The sequence below is a fragment of the Mirounga angustirostris genome, unplaced genomic scaffold (genome assembly GCF_029215605.1).
Source record: "Mirounga angustirostris isolate CCGP_5_RB_7025 unplaced genomic scaffold, mMirAng1.0.hap1 SCAF_5, whole genome shotgun sequence".
Taxonomy (NCBI): domain Eukaryota; kingdom Metazoa; phylum Chordata; class Mammalia; order Carnivora; family Phocidae; genus Mirounga; species Mirounga angustirostris.
Window position 1 is genome coordinate 86,936,825 of NW_026991713.1, and position 19,047 is coordinate 86,955,871.

At 36.8% G+C, this 19,047-nt stretch overlaps 1 protein-coding gene across 2 annotated transcripts in view; it reads right to left on the bottom strand.

The window, feature by feature from the left end:
• The window catches only part of PIK3C2G (phosphatidylinositol-4-phosphate 3-kinase catalytic subunit type 2 gamma), a 345,844-nt gene that overhangs the window by 253,065 nt on the left and 73,732 nt on the right, over nt 1-19,047 (bottom strand). The window contains exons 11-13 of one of the 2 annotated variants that reach the window (XM_045869225.2): nt 17,107-17,229; nt 9,954-10,085; nt 1,068-1,182 (exon numbers count right to left, since the gene is read on the bottom strand). In XM_045869225.2, the coding sequence (XP_045725181.1) occupies nt 1,068-1,182; nt 9,954-10,085; nt 17,107-17,229 (370 nt within the window). The remainder of the gene's footprint in view (nt 1-1,067; nt 1,183-9,953; nt 10,086-17,106; nt 17,230-19,047) is intronic. The other variant, XM_045869235.2, reaches the window with a different exon arrangement.

Sequence of the window (19,047 nt, forward strand, 5' to 3'; positions counted from 1 at the left end):
AGCAGTTCCCAGTTTTTCCCTATAGAGATGGAAAGTCCATATTCCCTGCATTTCCATATATGAGAATGGCCATGCTTCATGTATCTGACCAATATGATCATTTATAATGATGAACACACAAGGAGCTCTCAGCAGTAAGGACCAAAGTCTGGAATCATTAGCCACCTTTAATTTTTTTTTTTAATTTTTTTAAACATTTTTTTAAAAAGATTTTTTAATTTTATTTATTAGAGAGAGAGTGAGAGAGAGAGCGCAAGAGGGGGTAGGGTTAGAGGGAGAAGCAGACTCCCCGCCGAGCAGGGAGCCCGATGCGGGACTCGATCCCGGGACTCCGGGATCATGACCTGAGCCGAAGGCAGTCGCTTAACCAACTGAGCCACCCAGGCGCCCAGCCACCTTTTATTCATGATTACAAATCACAGAGGGCTCCCTGCTCCTTGGGAGCCTGCTTCTCCCTCTGCTTCTCTCTCTCTCTCTGTCTCTCTCTGTCTCTCATGAATAAATAAATAAAATCTTAAAAAAAAAAAAAAACAAATCACAGAAAGAAGAGGGGTCTTAAAAGTAAAGAAAGTATGTTGAATGGATTTTGTTTGCAGTTTCTCCTCCACTACTGACCTAATTACTAGTCATATAGGAAATGTACAACTGAAGGATTTTAAGGAAACATGACACAATGCAAAGGCAGGTGTAAAGTACCAAGTTAATAATATATACCAATGTCTGTTTTCAGACAATGGAAAGAATAGTGAATCCACATAATGAATATACTAATGGCAACACTTCATTTCTTTCCTTCATGATCATGTTTGATGGAGAATGGCTTGAAATTGCTATTATATAAGCTGGAGGAAAAGTGCTTTGAGAGTACTGAATACAAAATAAAAGAACTAGAGGTTTTACAAATCCCAGCAGATTGGAGGAAGAGAAGACTATTAAAATGTGTGATTCTAGAAGAAAATTGTTTCTGTAATTGAGAAGCTACTTATCAACCAATACTTGCTGTGTATACTTTTTTTTTTTTTTTTTTTTTTCCCATGTATACTTTAATCTCATAGCCTGACTCTTACCTGCAGGATCACTGGAGATGGCTGGCTTATATCCCACACTCCTGGAGCTATCATTTCTATGGGAGGTTCATTCTGTAATGTCATACTGAATAGCATAGACCCCAGAATGGATTTGCTACAAAAGACAACACATATAGATAGACAAGAGTCACTTCAAGAGGGAAGTTATTATTATCTATAAATGCTTTCTTTTGGAATGTAAACATAACCAGCTATTTCTGTGGCTTCATTCAGTAGCTAGAATAGAAATACAATACAATATTCCACAAGTCTAGATACTGATTAGTAGTTAATTCTAATATACGACATGCATGGTTATGTTCACAGACAGCTACATTTATTTTCCACATGAAAAAATTATTTCCACAATAGTTTCTGACAGGTAGAATTTATTTTTAATATCCAACAGTATTGATTACAAGATGGGATTGAGATTCTTGGAGTTATGAGTACCTCAAGTCAATAAAGATATCAACTCTTCAGAACATGTTTGCTCCACAAAGTGACTAAATTTCCTGAGCATCATTAAAGGTATGAGCTCTAAATTTATAGAAAGAAAATATTTAAGTTAGCATACGATCTGCAGAATCAAATAGTTGTGGGACTTCAGAGAGGAAATGCTTCTAAATAGAAAGATTATTCATAGTCTGAATGTTTAAAAATAGGTTGTAAATTACCACTGTAAATGAGGATGCATACATGAAGACTTTAGACAGGAAGAATTCATGGATGGTTTTAACAGCTTCAGTAACATCCAAATCCACAGATCTTCATAGGAATTAAAAGGGAATCTATACTTGACTGTATGTATAAATTAGATTATTAGTAAAATGTTCCAGTGATCACGGAGGACAGTCTTTGACTTTAATATACCAAAATAAAAATGTAAGCAAGACAACAAAAATGAAAGTTTTTAAAGAACTTTAAGACATCAAGTCTTTTTGAAACACCATAGAGGGGGAAGGAGCTAAGATGGCAGAGTAGTAGGAGGACCCTAGGCTTGCCTTGTCCCTCAAACACAGCTAGATAAATATCAAATCATTCTGAATACCCAAGAAATCAATCTGAGGACTTACAGAACAAACTACACAACTAGAGGGAGAGAGGAGGCCACATCATGGGAGGTAGGAGGTGTGGAGATGTGTGGAGGGGTGGGAGCCCTGGTCACAGAGAGAGACAAGAGAAAGAGGAGCACACAGGGGATTGCACAAGGAAAACAATTCCCCAAAGCCATTGACCAGGAAAATAAGAGGGGCTGATTTTCATATTTGCCACCAGCAGGGCTCAAAGACTGGAGTTTTAGAGGTTCATGGCTTGGCTGGTATAAAGCCCTGAGGGCGCTGCAGTGCTCCTATAGAGAAGGCAGGCAGGTACTTCAGGAAGCATAGGGCATGATCTGTGGATGACCTGAGATGCACTGGAAGATGGGTCCCCCTTCTTGGAGTTCATCTGAGAGAGGAGGCATTGCCTTTCTGGGGACAAAGGAGCTGGTGGGCACCATTTCCTTCCCCCCAACCCTCAGCATAGATGCAGAGACACCTGCTCATGGCAGCAAACCTGGACACTGGCTCCTTGGTGCACTTTGCTCCAAATCCCACACTCCTGCACTCTGGTGCAACTGTCCTTTTGGGTCAAATCTGCACAAATACCAGGGCAGCGAGATCCTCCCCCAGAAGACCAGTGTATGTCCCTGCCACAGCAGGTCCCTAAAGTTTGGAGATTGATTGATTGATTGATTTTCAAGTAGGCTCCACATGGTGCTTGAACTCACAATCCCGAGATCAAGACCTAAGCTGAGGTCAAGAGTCAAGACACTTAACTGAAAGTAACCCCGGTACCCTTAAAGATTGGAGTTTTAAAACTCAGCTGCCCTGGCTGGCCTAAAATCCAAAGTGCATGGTGCTGCTCCAGGCAGGCAAGTAACCCAGACACAGATAGCATGAAAACAGTGATCTGAAAAACACCTATGATGCAGGACAGGAAATTATTCACTCTTCTAGGAGGGTTTCCCTGAAAACAGCAAGCACAGACTCCCCTATGGGGGGACAAAGGAGCTGCCATTCCTCTCCCTGACCCCTCAGCCTAAACCAACATCACTAAACTGCACAGCACCAACACTGGTGGCCTAAACCTAAGCCCTGCCCCCACTGGGCAAAACAGATGAACATAGTGGGGAGAAAGAGAAAGCGGCAAACCATAAACAGACTCTTAACTGTAGAGAACAAACTGAGGGTTGCTGAGGGGAGGTAGGTGGGGGGGGATGGGTTAAATGGGTGATGTGGATTAAGGAGTGCACTTGCTGTGATGAGCACAGGGTATTGTATGTAAGTGATGAATCAGTAAATTCTGCTCCTGAAACTAATATTACACTCTATGTTAACTAACTGCTATTTAAATAAAAACTTGAAAATAAAAAAAATACTATCAAATTCCATTATTCCCTTTAACAGACACTACAAAAAATATGAAGGAAAAATCTAACAAGTAAAGTTCTCTTTAAACCTTTAGCTTTCTGAGGCTTGCTTATTTTCCATGTCTAAAGATATTGTTAGAAAGTATCTGCCCAAGGGAGTATAATTTGTAAACATTATTGGACAGATATTTTTATAAGACCCAGGGTTATTCTTCTAGCAGGATGAATTTTGAATTTTCTTTATCCCTTTGTTCCATACCTCCTTCAGCTGGTGAAACTTGTTTTTTCAGATAACAATCCAGAGGGGATGGTATTAGCAACCTAAAAGTCAGCTTAATGATATAAAGATTAGAAAATTATTAATTCATTTTTCATTATAGAGTATATAACCTTCCCCAAAATGGTCTGAAGCATCCATCTGCCTGGAAAAAGTTTTGGATTAGCTTCAGGCAGAATGCAAGAGGAAGAAGGAGCACATCTAACACCAAACTTGGAGGACTCAGATGTTAATATTCCCCATAATATTTATAGAAAATATTCTGTCCATGGTTAAGGGTTAACAGGAATGAAGGAGCATGTGGCATATTGGGTGGAGATCGCCACCACTTTCTGGCAATTTGAGATTAGGGGAAGCAGAAGATAAAGAGGAAACAGGATGGTATGACAGGCAGAGGTGTCCCAATTTCCCCCTTTTCTGCCTTTGGAAGTCAAATGCAGAGAAGTGTTAGATAAATGAGCACAGTTCAAGGCAGAGGGTGCTTGCTCCTTTAGCACTCTGCTTCAAATCCTGGAGGAAAATCACATCTTGAGCCACTCCTGTACCTACTCGTGTCATGACCTTAAAGTTGGGGCCACATGGCAAAGAGACAGAAGGAGCTCTTGAGTTTAGCTTTATTAGGCCCTCTTTGGTCTCTGTATAGAAAGGATGAAATGTAGAAACAGCTAAAAATATCTGGGTGAGGGGTCCTCCAAAAGGGGTCATGTGGTGGGGATAAGGTGTCTCTGTGATAAGGGCATCTGATCGAACAATCCAAGCTGATGTCAACTGGGAGTCACAATTAAACCTCGGATGGCTCTACGGTACCTAAGAGAGCCCAAGTCATTCAGGGAATGCCAGTAAGCCCTAGCCAAGCTAGAAGAGCCCCAGTCATGAGCTACACTAGCTGTAACAAGCAGTCACCAGCTTAAAACGTGCATTTGATTTGGATATCGGAAGTCACCAGGCCAAAGCATCTGTTCCTTTCTGATCCTGTGAATGCAGACACCCTCTTAGACAGAGAATCAGGGTGTCAGGAAGCTATCTGAGTGACTGAATGTTTTATCCAAAAGACGCTGTATATTTCTAAAAGAACTATTTAAATTACTGAATTGCCTGATATTTTGTCACTGATGTAAAGTTTTTTCTCCTTATTAGTTACAGGGCAGGAATTCATGAGGAAAAGTGTGATTTATTTATTGCATTTTTTCTTCACAGCTAAGTTGTATGATGAATTACACTTATGACCTTACTATACTTACATGTCTTGACCATACTTCGCTTTGAAAATCTTAAGTGTTCTAAGCTAATTCCTACAGTGGATGAAGGGACTCAAGAAAAACTGTCAGTATCTTCATTACTCTCCTTGGATGAAGTCTGGATTAACAGTTGCTATGGGCTTAACCCTGAGGCATATTGTACAGAATGAAGTCCGAACATTTGAATCAAGTATGTATATGAAGAGACTTACCAAGCAATAGAGAATAGGGAGAATAAACTTGTAGCTGTCTAAGTGAAGCTTATATACCACATGCTTCAAGGCAATTCAAGAGGGAAAGGATGGCTGGCACCATTCTTTGGGCTCTCTGTATGTTTAATATTAGCTAATTTTCTGATAATGGATTGTACTTAAACATCTTTTGAGATACTGCAAATATCTCTACAAATAGATATTTGTAATATCTAATATATTCTAATATATTAATATCTGTAATCTCTAATAAATTCCCAAAGATGCCTGTAAATAAAATATGGGGATGATGAAGATGATTAGTGGAATTAAGATGTGAAGAAAACACATCTAAGATGGTGGTCTCAGGAAGAAGATGAAAATGGAAACTTTTAATACCCAGGCCAGTGGGGACCACAGTAGTTTTTATATTACTACTGTTAGAAGGTTTATTAAGTCAATTTAAAATTAAGCAAACAATTAAAAACATGATGAAGATAGGAAATGGGAAACAGTTTCTTTTGTGGAAAAAAAAAAAAAAACAGACTATTTCAAGACATCTGTACCCTATCTTCATAAGGTAGGCTAAGTTTAACTTCTTTGAACTTCTTGGATAAAATCAGTGGTTTTCAAAGGAGTTTTATATTTGTTTTCATATGGCTTGATGGTTGGAGGTGCATGTTATAAAGGTGGTAAGGAGATGGCAAATAGATTGGATGCCAGGATTTTAAATCCCCTTTTCCCATTCATCACCCAACAAAACACATGGACTGGTCATCACTCTTATACTCTGAGATTTTGAATTATATACCATTAGAAAAAGGGCCACACTGCTAAATATAACATTTCAAAGTATTTGTTCTGGAATATCCTTAAGGATCTATTTGATTTCAATATTGTATAAATTCTTAGGCCTAGAAAAACCAACCTCAAATCTGTGGCACCAGAACAGATGGGCTGGTTTACCCTCTCTGGACCCCTGTTCCTCTAGCTGTGAAATAAATGGTTTGAATAAAATAATTATTGTCACTTTTAGCTGTAGGATTTTATGTGCATCATGGCTCGGCATTCTGGGACCAAGAATAGAAAAGACTCCGAATATGGGCAGCGAGCATGTCCATAGGATCTGATGTTATAAAACTCTGAGATTTTGCTGATCATAGGTCTAATAGGTTTCATGCCCAAGAGCAGAGCACAGGCAAAGCTGAGGCAGAAGCTTATTGTATATGGTTGAGATTGTCACAGTGCATTCATGGAGCAAGGTGTGACACCTAAGGGCAGGAAGGGGGCTAGCTTAAGGTAGTAACACATGTAGAGAGAAGTCAGACTTGCATTCTGGTTCTTGTTCTATTCTAGGCTGGTGACTTATAAAAAGTCCCGTAACCTTCCTTTATCATAGAGATCTCCATCTGTAAATGAGGTATTTTTACTATTTGAGCTTTGTGGGTCTCTCTTGGACAGGAAGGATAGATAATAAGGACTTCCCACCCACAACTTTTTTTATAAATTTGATTTTGAGGATATATCTGAAATGATAAGATACAGTGGGGTCAGGGTTGGCTACTTAGGCAACAATCTAAGGAATCAAGTTGTTTTGAAATTAAGATTTATTTTGGGTCTCTTTTGAAAATCTGAAAATACTCCAATTTTTCTGGTCTTTTACACACCCAGAGAGCTTTGAGAATACCGATACCTGGACCCCACTGCAGATCAATTAAATCAGAATATTTGGGAACATTTGGGTTTGGGATTTATTTTAAAATCTCCCCAGGAGAATCTATTATTCAATGTTGAGGACTTTTGTGTTGAAGGAGTTTATCACAATTTAGAAATGCTAAGTAACTAGCACACTATTTGTTTTGAACTTAAGTAGGGAAGCTAGCTCACAGAAGTTGAGATAAGAAAAGCACTTTCTTATTGCAGTATGGAGGCATCGTGAATATAGATGCAGTGGAAATTCCATCTGCAAAAGAGAGGATTATAAAACTTCGGTGGGCAAAATTTTGCCTTTGTACTTCGGATGTTTTTTATAGATCTGAAGGTGAATTTCTGTGCTTCAAAGTGTTTAAGTTTATTTTTATTTGTGGACATTCCTGATGCAGCCATACCTGATATATTTGAGTTTAATCACCCATTGGTTCTTCTGAAAACCACAAAGAGATAGGAAGCCTTTAATTCGGCATATTTTCAGGCTGTGTGTAGGTTGGACAAATAAAGATGTAAGTGCTCATGACAGCTCCACATGGTTAGGTATGAGCAATTCAAACTGTAATAAGTGACAGATTTAATATGAAATGTTTATGGACAGGGGTGATTCCATGAAAGGAAATGAAATTAAGTGACCTGTTTGCTGTGATCTGGAAATACCTGCATCAAATAAATTGGGTTAGAATCTCTGTCACTCAGAGCAATGAACACAGTGGGAGTCATCACATTCCCTAATTGCCCTACATGACGGATTTCTGATGTCTTGAAAAGATCTGGATTTCTTCAAATTGTTTAGCCCAGGAGAGAAGCAGATTTTCTGATTTTTCATGAGAAATGCTCTTTTAGAAATATATTTACAAATGCTTATCAAAGTGCTCTTTGAAGTAAGTTTTGTTTTCTGATGTGATGTCTCATCATCCACAATTTCAATCTCTTTCCCTTAGGAAAACACCACCTAGTATCAGTCCCAGATGAGCACTCACATAAAAATGTTTACTAATGGTAAATGATACATGACAAAACAACATGGAGATAGTATTTTTACTATCATAACCATCTAGAAAAAAGCCTTGAGGATTAGTCTGAAAGATATATTCCAAACTTCTTAAATATTTAATGTTTATTGATTGCATGTTATGTGCAAAGTAATGTATTAGATGATGGAAGGGAATAAAATGGACTGAATTTTTTCAGTGAATAGCTAGAAATTTTATTCTACAAACATGCTAGATGTTACAAACACAGCAGTTGAAACTTTAAAGAAACTCACTCAAGAGAAGGAAGGGCACTTGCAGAGCTGCTCCTAGTGAGAAAGTAATGAAAGTTCTTAGCCCACAAATAAGATTTTTGAAACATCTGCTAACAGCAGTAGGTATTACTTTTAGGGCTAAACTATTTCTTTTTTTTTAATTTTTATTTTTAAATAATCTCTACACCCAACATGGGGCTTGAACTTGCCACCCCGAGATCAAAAGTTGCCTGCTGGGGGAACTTGGATGGCTCAGTCAGTTAAGCATCCAACTCTTGATTTCGGCTCAGGTCATGATCTCAGGGTCATGATACAGAGGCCCATCTTGGCCTCCATGCTCAGTGGGTAGTCTGCTTGAGATTCTCTCTCCCTCTGCCCTCTCCCCCCCCACATGTTCTCTCTCTCTCAAATAAGTAAATAAATCTTAAAAAAAAAAAAAATGTCACATGCTCTACCAATTGAGCCAGCCAGCCACCTGAGGGCTAAACAGTTTCTTATAGACTTTTGAAATTTTACTTTATTCTAAATCTCCTATAGGGTTTGATTTTTTTCTAGTTCAATTTAATAAACAAACCTCCACTGATCGCCTATTTATAAGAGCTACAATGTTAGGGGCGCCTGGCTCAGTTGTTAAGTGTCTATCTTTGACTCAGGTCATGATCCCGGGGTCCTGGGATCAAGCCCCGCATCGGGCTCCCTGCTCTGCAGGAAGCCTGCTTCTCCCTCTCCCACTCCCCCTACTTGTGTTCCCTCTCTCGCTGTGTCTCTCTCTGTCAAATAAATAAATAAATAAAATTTTAGAAAAAAGAGCTACAATATTAGATGATAGATATTACAAAGATAAATATATTACTGTCATCAAGAAACATATACGAGGAAATGGACGCGTGAAAACAAATAATAGAGCAACACACACACACACCAGATCAGAATTAATCCAAAAAGATGATCTTAAAGATTTACCACAATTGTTTGGATCATAATTTATTTATAATGACTAAATTTGGGAACAAAAACTGATGAAGAATTTTCTTAGCATTTTTATATTATTTATATTATTATATTATTACATTTTGTGTTACAAACATTCTTTGTAACTATTAAAATAGCAATATACACTCTAATTTTTTGAAGGTCCTGTATTTTATAATTTGATTGTAAAGCAAGTCCTGCCATGTGAAAATTAACTAAGCTGATTTAATTGAAATATTTTTTCCTTAATAGTATAAAAAACCATGTAATTGACTTTATCAATATTCTAAGTATTAATTTTTCCAAATCCTTATGGTTAAGTCAACAGTTAATTTTGCAATGGCCATTAGTTCTGATAGACTATCTGAACTCATAGTTGGTTTACTTTTCTGAAAGATTTCATCTTCAAGTTACCAAATATTTTCTTCTTGGCAATAAAAGATCAGCAGACCAGTTACATTGTATAATTTTACTTCAGCCAGAATTCCATGATTCACATTGTTCCTAAATGACAGTATTGATCTAAGTCATTCTGAATTACTAATGCCAGAGAAACTGGTTGGTCAGAGAAGGAAAAGCAATTGAAATTGGTCATGCCAATACCTTTTTATTATAAATGACCCAGTTGACAAATTGAGCATGAAGCCTGTTTCTAAAGCCATTTCTACATTTTTGCTTTCAGTTCCACATTCAATAGTCATGATTTATATTGAGCTACCTCAATTTTGAATAAAATGTCTTCTTGATTTTCTCATTATTCCACATACTGCAAAATAGTCATTTCCAAGGAGATTTTTTATTGATATGAGAGCTTTATTAAGAACAAATGATATACTTACTCTTTTGGAAACACTGGAAGACAAGTCCAAGCCAATAAATTGGCATTATTGGTTGCATAGGCAATCCCAAACAATCTTATAGTGAGCATGGATTCCCTTGGAAGTGACTTTATTTCAAGAGGAAAATTGATCCTTAAAATAAAAGAAAAAAGTAGATTATCTACCCAGTTACAATGATATTTTCATAGATATTTTTTAATATAATGGTATGTGATAAAATTAACTTTAATAATTAATAAGAAATAACGAGGTGTCAATTCAGCTAGTGACCAATTCAGCTAGGAATTGAGGGATCCTTTTGAACTTTTGTGTTTGATCTTGTAAAAATGGGAATATGGCAGAAATATATAGAGTAATGAGATGGGTTATTCAATCAATGGGGATTGCTTTAATTATAATTTTGACATGTAAGCTTATTTTTAAAATTTATAATGACTTATGCATTTACTCTTTGTAAACACAGAAGAAAGAATGACTAACATTGTCTTAGGGAATGGGGGAAGGAAGGAGATAACTTGAAATGGGTCTTAAAGAGTAAGTTGGCTATAATTAGATGGAGATTTGGGAAAAAAATATTCCAAGAAGAGAAAAGTACATAGACAAGGTCGTTCATTCATGGAAAGATTAAGTGTAGCTGAGAAATGGTGAGTACCTCATTGTGGCTAGAACGAGGGATGTGGTCAAGTTGGTTGGGGAAGTTATAGAGGATGTCACTGAAAAAGGTAGGTAGTTGCCAGAATGCTTAAGAACTCTGTATGCCAGGCAAGGGAATTTGAGCTTTTTCTTAATGGCAAAAGGGAATATTTTCCCAAGAAAGCTAAAAGTATAGAGAGTTGTTTACGATTTTAAATGTGAACCATTCTGGGTAAGAGATCCCCAGGCTTTTGGGGGATGACTGATAAAACGTAATGGACATACCAATTTCTGGATAGGTCAAGGTGAAGGAATCCCAAATACAGACCCTGGATGGATTGTTGATATTGGGCAAAAAATGCAACCAAGGATAAACACAGGATCGTTAATGGTGAGAAAAACTTGAATTCAGATATCAAATCCATTAATATATAAAAGAGAACGTCTAGAAGGTTACAAATGATACTATAAAGACTGGGAGGGGTACACCTGGGTGGCATAAGTGTCCAAGAAGAAAAAGCTTTGTTAGAAAGTTGAGAGTGTGATCTGAGGTCTCTAATGGAGGGTAGGGAGAAGGGTACTTTTCTTTCCTTTTTGGAGTCATCTTAGTCATATAGAAATAATTAGATTCTATTATAAGAATATCAAGACAAGTATGGCATTTAGGAGAGATCTATTTGTGAGACAAGGAAATGAAAGACATCAAGAAATTTATATGTTTGCTGGAAAATGAGAATGCTAGGAAGAAATGGAAAAACTAAACAGAGGTTAGCAAAGTGAAGACTCATGGGAGCCGATTCACCAAAGGATGGGAAAAGAAAAAAAGTGACTGGAAGAGCAAATGGGACAGCTTGTATTGTATGATAACTGATGGTATTAGGTTGAGGAGTATAAACAGAATCCACTGGCCTTGTGATTCCCAGTTGAATTTTGACATCAAATTGTTTAAACAGTAGGTAATTAGGAGAGGACTGATGATGACCAAAGCCAATGTTCAATTGGAAGGTGCTGACTGAGTTGAATCCTCAGGTAATATTGAGCATTTTCTCACAGTAGCAGTTGGCTGTCTAATCTGGATATTAGGGAGAAGTCTTTACTCAAAGTGTCAAATAAGACATTGGTGACCCCCTTTTATGAGTGGCGGGGGGGTCAGAATCCAGCCTAAGAAATAATGAGGTGTCAATTCAGCTAGTGACCATACTGATTTTGAAGAAGTACACACCCATCTCCCCAATATGCTCTTCCCTGTGATAAAGAGCCCCAGATCCTGGGTGGCAATAAAGCAGCTAACAAGAGAGAAGACAGAAGAGCTATTTTAGAGGTAAAATGAATAACTAATATTTGACTGACAACATATTAGTAGAATAGGACAATGAAGAATTAAAGATGAATTCTAGACTTCTAGATTACATTATAGTTGATAACTTTAACTGATACAGAAATATAAAATAAAAAGGAAATTGAGATGGGGTAATATGTGCAGTTTAAGGCATGATATAATTGATTAATATTAATTCTGAGATGTCCATATGTAAGCTGTGTGGAGAGGACAGTGAGAAGTTTGGACCTGGATATATTTGCATTCAAATATCAGCCCTATGACTAATAAGCCTCATTTTTCCTTATCCACATAATGGATCAAACATTGTATAAGACAATAGGTGGCAAATGGTAGCAATACATCAGTAATACATTCATTATTCAATCAATAAAGTAATGATTTATATTAACCATTGTAGACAGATGAAATTTAATTCTAGTTAAATGTAGGGAAGGGAAATAAAGTGAAGACTATGGTAAAGAAAATCTATTTTTTCAAGATTAGCAAAGTTTAGATTATTAAAAAATTAATTTGTTTTATATTTAGATATTTAAAAGTCTTTCTTTTCCTTCATATTCTTTCACACTCATAATATCCACTTAAGATAATGTGGACATACTTCTCAGCTTAGAAGAAGTTCTGAAACTCAACATAAAATGTTGATGCTCTTGTGGAATGCACAGTAATTTCTTGAATGTTCTCTCTTTACTTATAATTGATTTTCTATTCAGTTTTCATGTTTCTGTGCTAGAATGAAAGCTATAATTTCACTGTATTTCTCACCTAATCTAGAGTGTTCTTTTTCTCATTGAGTCTGGCTTTTTCATGTCTAACTTCACTTATTAGTGAGCTTTCACCTCAAGAATGACAAAAATTCAATAAGTTACAGTGGATAGTTACTGTCAATCTCCATTTTGTCATTTTTTATTAATAAGAATAAATTCTTCTAGGAAAGAATACATGCTCTCTGAATAGTTATTTATTCATTTCTTGAATACCTATGGATTTTTAAAGCCAGAATAATCTCACATTCACTGGAAAATCTTTTTTTTAAACTTCTACACAGCTATCGAAAAATCAAAGGAATGAACTTTTAGACCAAAAAAAGGAGAAAAACACTTAAAGGGACAAATCAGTAAGAAGTTGAAGTGCTCCTTTTTATGCAAGCAGCTGGCATAGACTGCAAGTTTTAACCATATATTTACCTTACTCTACTGCTGAAAAAATGAATAAACACGAAAATTTTTCTGAAATTTTTTTCCTTCTATATGCAATAGTTTCCCTAAGACCAGAGTAAATTTCATAGTGAAAAATGGGAGATTTAATAAAATCACAATGTTTAGAACTCTCCTTTTAATACTGATATTTGACAACACAGCATTGTAAGGATTTTTGTGATGTTAAACAGGAAGCCAATTCAGGACTTTTAAACAGAATAATAACATAGCCTGACTTACATTTTAAAAGAAGTCACTTTAGCTACTGTGTGAGAAGGACTATAGGGGTGCAAGAGAAGTAGGGAGACCATTATATAGCTACTGTGGTAATTCAGGGGAGAGAGAATGAGGGCCTAGACCAAAGAAAGTGATGAGAAGTATTCTGAAGGGAGAGCCTGTAGGATTTCCTGGACATGGGATCTAAGAGAACGAGATTCAGGGTAAAGATGTGACCTGAACAACTGGCACTGAAAATGACAGTCCAGGGTGGCTATCCATGGATGGAACAAGTTTGGAATGCAAGCTTAAGAGTACTGTTTTAGACATGCTGAATGTGTAAGTGTGGAGTTTGTGACTGATGCCTGTGTTGGTGATATAATTTTTGGAGATTCTGACATATAGACGGCATTCAAAGCTATGTGATGATAAGAGAAAGCTAAAGGAGAAAGGTAAATACAACAGAAAAGAGGCATAAGTGCTAAGACCATGATCAGTCTGTGGAAAGAAAAGAAAATAGAGAGGGAATGTCCAGTACAGGAGGAGGAAAGCAAAAAGAATATGGGAGCCAAGAGGAGAGCATAGGTCAAGACGGAGGGTGAGATCAACAGTGCCAAATGCTCCTAAATAGATCATGTAAGATGAAGACTGAGAAACTAACATTAGATTAACTATGCAGGTCACTAGTGACTCTAATGGGCAATATCAGTGAAACAGAGGAGATGAAAGCCTAATTGGAGTATATTTTAGAGCAGAGAAAAAAAAAACTGAAGAAAGTGAATATATACAACTCTCTGGAAGGGTTTTACACTAAAGCAGAGGGAAAAAAATGGGGTGGCTGCTGGTAAGAGAATGGAGTAGAACTTTTTTTTTAAATTTAAGATGAAAGAACTACTTATAGAATATTAATACTCTGCCAAGGATTTTATATGTTTTAAGAAATAGTATAGAAATCACAGTAAAAACATCAGCTTTGGAGTGAGAGTAGGTCTGAGCACTAGTTCTGCCATTTACTCATTGTAAGACCTGGGGCAAGTTAATTAAACTTTGTAACCTCAATATTCTGATCTTTAAAAAAGGGTGACAATACCTGTTTCATTTTTTTGTTGTTAAGATGAGATAATATATTTGGGGTATATTATCATGATTGAAATATGTAGTCAAAATCTATGTCATATATTATTAAATAACAAAGTTTCTGTCCTTAAGTGTACAGTCTAGTGATGAAATGTATAATCAATTATTGTGTAATAGATATATGTTAATAAAATATATAAAGAATGCTACAGGCACCTAGAAAAATGGTAAATAACTATTTTTAATGGAAATGAAATAAAATGAAAATAATTTTAGGTTGAGGTCACTAACTCTATTGAGGGAAACAAAAAACTCACCGTAAAAATAACGCATGTACAGTCTTGAAGGAACAGAAGAAAAATATATCAGTGTAGTTATTCCAACAGCACTAAGGATTTTCAATTTATTTGGGGACTTTTTTGGGGGGGATTTTTAAAAAACTGACTTTAGATTTAGTAGGGTTTTTTTATTGAATTAAATGATAGCACATATCTATTGGTTGAAAATTAATCTGATTTTTTGAAATAACTAGGAGTAAGTTTTAATTAAGTCAGAAGAATAATTTTAGTCATTGAGCTGATTAATAATATTTTTAAAGAATCACTTGTTACATGAAATTCATTCATTTGCCCAAGAACAATTACTGAATTCTTACTCTATCTGATACTGCTTATACTGCTATGGCCAGAATGAAAAATTTTAAAAAGAAAATAAAATGACAAAAACCACAAAAAAGATCTTTGTATCATTTGGCAAAAGCAAACAGAAATATAAGCAAACACATTCAGGAAGGGACCATAAGAGAGTAGATTGAAGTTCCCATCAACCAACAAAAGAAAAGTGGCCAATTATTTCTAATGATACAAAAGAGTTTACAGAGAAGGTGAAAGAGTGTCTTGAAAGATAATTAGGAGGCGAACCATGAGAGACTATGGACTCTGAGAAACAAACTGAGGGTTCTAGAGGGGAGGGGGGTGGGGGGATGGGTTAGCCTGGTGACGGGTATTAAGGAGGGCACGTTCTGCATGGAGCACTGGGTGTTATACGTAAACAATGAATCATGGAACACTACATCAAAAACTAATGATGTAATATATGGTGATTAACATACATAAAAAAAAAAGATAATTAGGTGTTCCCAAGGTGGGCAGTAAAGACACTGTACTCTTTTTTTTTTTTTTTTTTAAGATTTATTTATTTATTTGAGAGAGCGAGAAAGTACATGAGAGGGGGGAGGGTTAGAGGGAGAAGCAGGCTCCTTGCCGAGCAGGGAGCCCGATGAGGGACTCGATCCAGGGACTCCAGGATCCTGACCTGAGCCGAAGGCAGTCGCTCAACCAACTGAGCCACCCAGGTGCCCAAGACACTGTACTCTTGACAGATGGAGGACCCCTAGCAGAGGCATGACTTCTCAGTTTATAGTTAGGGTAAATAGATCAAATGCAGAATGACTGGGTGCAGGGCCGTAGAGTGGGGTTAACTTCAGAGATAAAGGTGCAGAGATAGGCAGGGGCCAAACCACTGGGAGCCTCGTGTGCTGTGCTAAAGGATTTGTATTTTACCTTATGAGAATTGGGGAACCACTGAAGAATTTCACAAGCAGAATTCATTCTGTGCAATAGAAGAGGACTTTGTAATTGAATATCAGGTCTTTGGTTAAGGGAATTAAGAGCCTAAGGGAAGATAAATGTTGTCATAGTCCTAGTAAAAGGAGGAATTGCTTTTGCATAGAAGGAACCATGGAGTACGTAAAAATTGAAGGCCACATGTCATGTCTCCATTGATTGTGGTAACACTAAGATTAGGATAAGTGGTGCTATCTAACACCATCCTCGGAGTCCCAGAAATTTCAGCACATATTTCTCAGTGAAAAAGGACAATATTGGGGAATCAAAGCATCTTCCAAGAAAGCCAGATCTGGTAAAGGGGGGATGAGACATAGGTTGGTTTTCTTCTATTTGAGGTGGGAAGAAAATTGACTGTCAGTACAGCATTGGAGACCCCAGAGAAATGATTGAAAGCTAATGGAGTAGTGTCATAGGAACAGCAAGAAAAAGTGGAAATAATCACGAAATAGCCATAGATAGGGCCTATGAACTCCCTGAGATTCTGAGTAAAGACTTGAGGTGGAGGGAAGGGGACAGAGGAGAGCAAGAAGGAATGAACTGTGTCAAGAAGGTACTTTTTTCCTTCTTGATTTAATAAGTGTCTCTAAAATGAGAAACTAGGAGCCAATCACCCAAATTAGATGGTAGTTTGCACATGCATAGATAATTATTATCAAAAAACTTGACTGTTTAAATAAATTTATAATTGGCTTTCATGGGAAAGTGAAGATTACATGTTTCTTCATTGTTATACCTGGAATCTACTTCCCCCAACCCCAAATAGAGGGTATCTTTACATCCACAGTCTGTGAATGATTAATAATTCTGTTTTTTCCAATTTCCCTTTTTGATCAGTTTGGTAATGTGGATTGGACACTTGTCTAGATTTCTAAATGGACTTTTAATCTGTTGAACTGTATGGTCAGTTATCTATTAGTATGAGCATATCTATCACATCACTGAATCACATCAACTGGCAATATTTAAAAAAAAAATCACACCTTCCACTTTAAAAAAGAGAGAAAAAGAATCCTTGATCTTTATTGGATAAATGATACTGCCAAAATAAAGATTAAACTTACATTTCATTCCAGTTGACCAAGAGAAAAAACAATTTTTTGACTGGAATATTTCTGTAGCTTCTCACTTGGCACAACTTCTTTCCAGCATATGTAAGCCAACAGGAAAAAGAAAATGCTTTATAGCTAAAAACAAAAATATTCAAAAAGCTGAAAACTATAAAGAGAGCAGTTTTCTATATGCTATTTTTATAGTTATTTCTATATTTATATATATTTCTATATTTCTATATGGGTCAATTATTTTTATAGTTAAAAGTCAAATGATAAAGTTACATCTGCTTGTGTAAAGTATGCTTTAAAAATAACTTTAAAAATTTATGTTGGGTGACATCTGCAAGATGGTACAACAGAAAGCCCCAGACTCTCCTTCCCCCATGGAAACACCAATTCAACAATACATGGATCAATTCCCTTCGTGAGAAATTCAGAAACAAGAAACTCTTGCACTCCAGGCAAGCACAAACCAGTCACATAGAAATCAGTAGGAAAATTTGTGTCCTTTTCCAGAACTCCTTCCCTGGCAGAGTGCAGTGTGATCAGGAGGAAACTCCCAACTCTCAGCCTTTCCCTGGGGTGGGAAAGAGAAGACTGAACATATGTCTAGCATTCAGACTTTTTAAGGGGCTATCTAAGGGACTAGTTTCTGTCCTGCCTAAATCTAAATGCTGAATAGGAATGGGTGCCAGGTTGGGGGCCTCTGAGAACAAAGCCAATGGTTTGAACTAGCACAAATTCACTTGCCACTGTCCCATCTCAGTGCAAAATGAACAGGAAAAAATCCCCAACTCATTGTAAAATGAACAGGAAAACAAAACAAAACAAAACAAAAATCAACTTCTGGCTTCTCAGTGCAAAATGAACAGGAAAAAATCCCCAACTTCTGGCTTCTACCAAAGGAGAAAAAGAGCTGGAGTATGTGTCCAATGTTCCAGCTTTTTGGGTGGCAGCCTGAAAGACTGGTTTCTGTCTTACCCAACTCATAGCATAGATGGGACCTGGCATACTCTGGATGCCAGGGAAGAGCTGAGAACCCAAAACAGATGAGGGTAGGGCTCCTGGGTGTCTCAGTAGGTTAAGCATCTGCCTTCAGCTCAGGTTGATCCCACATCAGGCTGCTCAGTGGGGAGTCTGCTTCTCCCTCTGCCCCTTTCCTGTTCATACTCCCTCTCTCTCTCAAATAAATATGTAAAATCCTAAAACAACCAAAAAACAAAAACAGCTGGGGAGTTTACAGCAGCACCAGGAAACTTGTAGTGCCGTAGACAGACACTAGGGAGAGCAAGAAATTATGAGCGCCTGAAGAAAGAAGTAAAACTTCTCTAATTGGGAATTTACACACACAAATCCAGAGAATAGAAAAGATTTGAAAGGCCCCAGAATCTCTAGTTGTGCTGATTGGTGACATTATTTCTCTGTATGAAACCAATCAATAAAACTGTATTTTTTCAAATGCACAGACGTCAGTACAAAGTAACAAGGCATACAAAGAAAGAGGGGAATATGGCCCAACAAAAGGAATAAAATAAATCTCCAGAAACCATCCTTAAATAAATCAAAGTATATGAATTACCTGACAAAAAACTCAAAATAATCATCATAAAAATGTTCAACAAGCTTGGGAAAATGATGCATGAACAAAATGAGATTATAAACAAAGAGACAAAAAATATTAAAAAGAACCACACAGAAATTTTGGAACTGAAGAATATAATGACTGAATTGAAAAAAAAAATCACTAGAAAGTTTCAAGAGTAGACTTGATCAAGCAGAAGGAAGAATCAATGAACTCAAAGATAAGTCATTTGAAGTTATCCAATCAGAGGAACTAAAAGAAAGAAGAATGAAGAAGAGTAAAGAAAGCTTAGGGGACTTCTGGGACATCATCAACTAGACAAATACACACATTATGTGAGTCCAGGAGGAGAAGATAGAGAAAAAGAG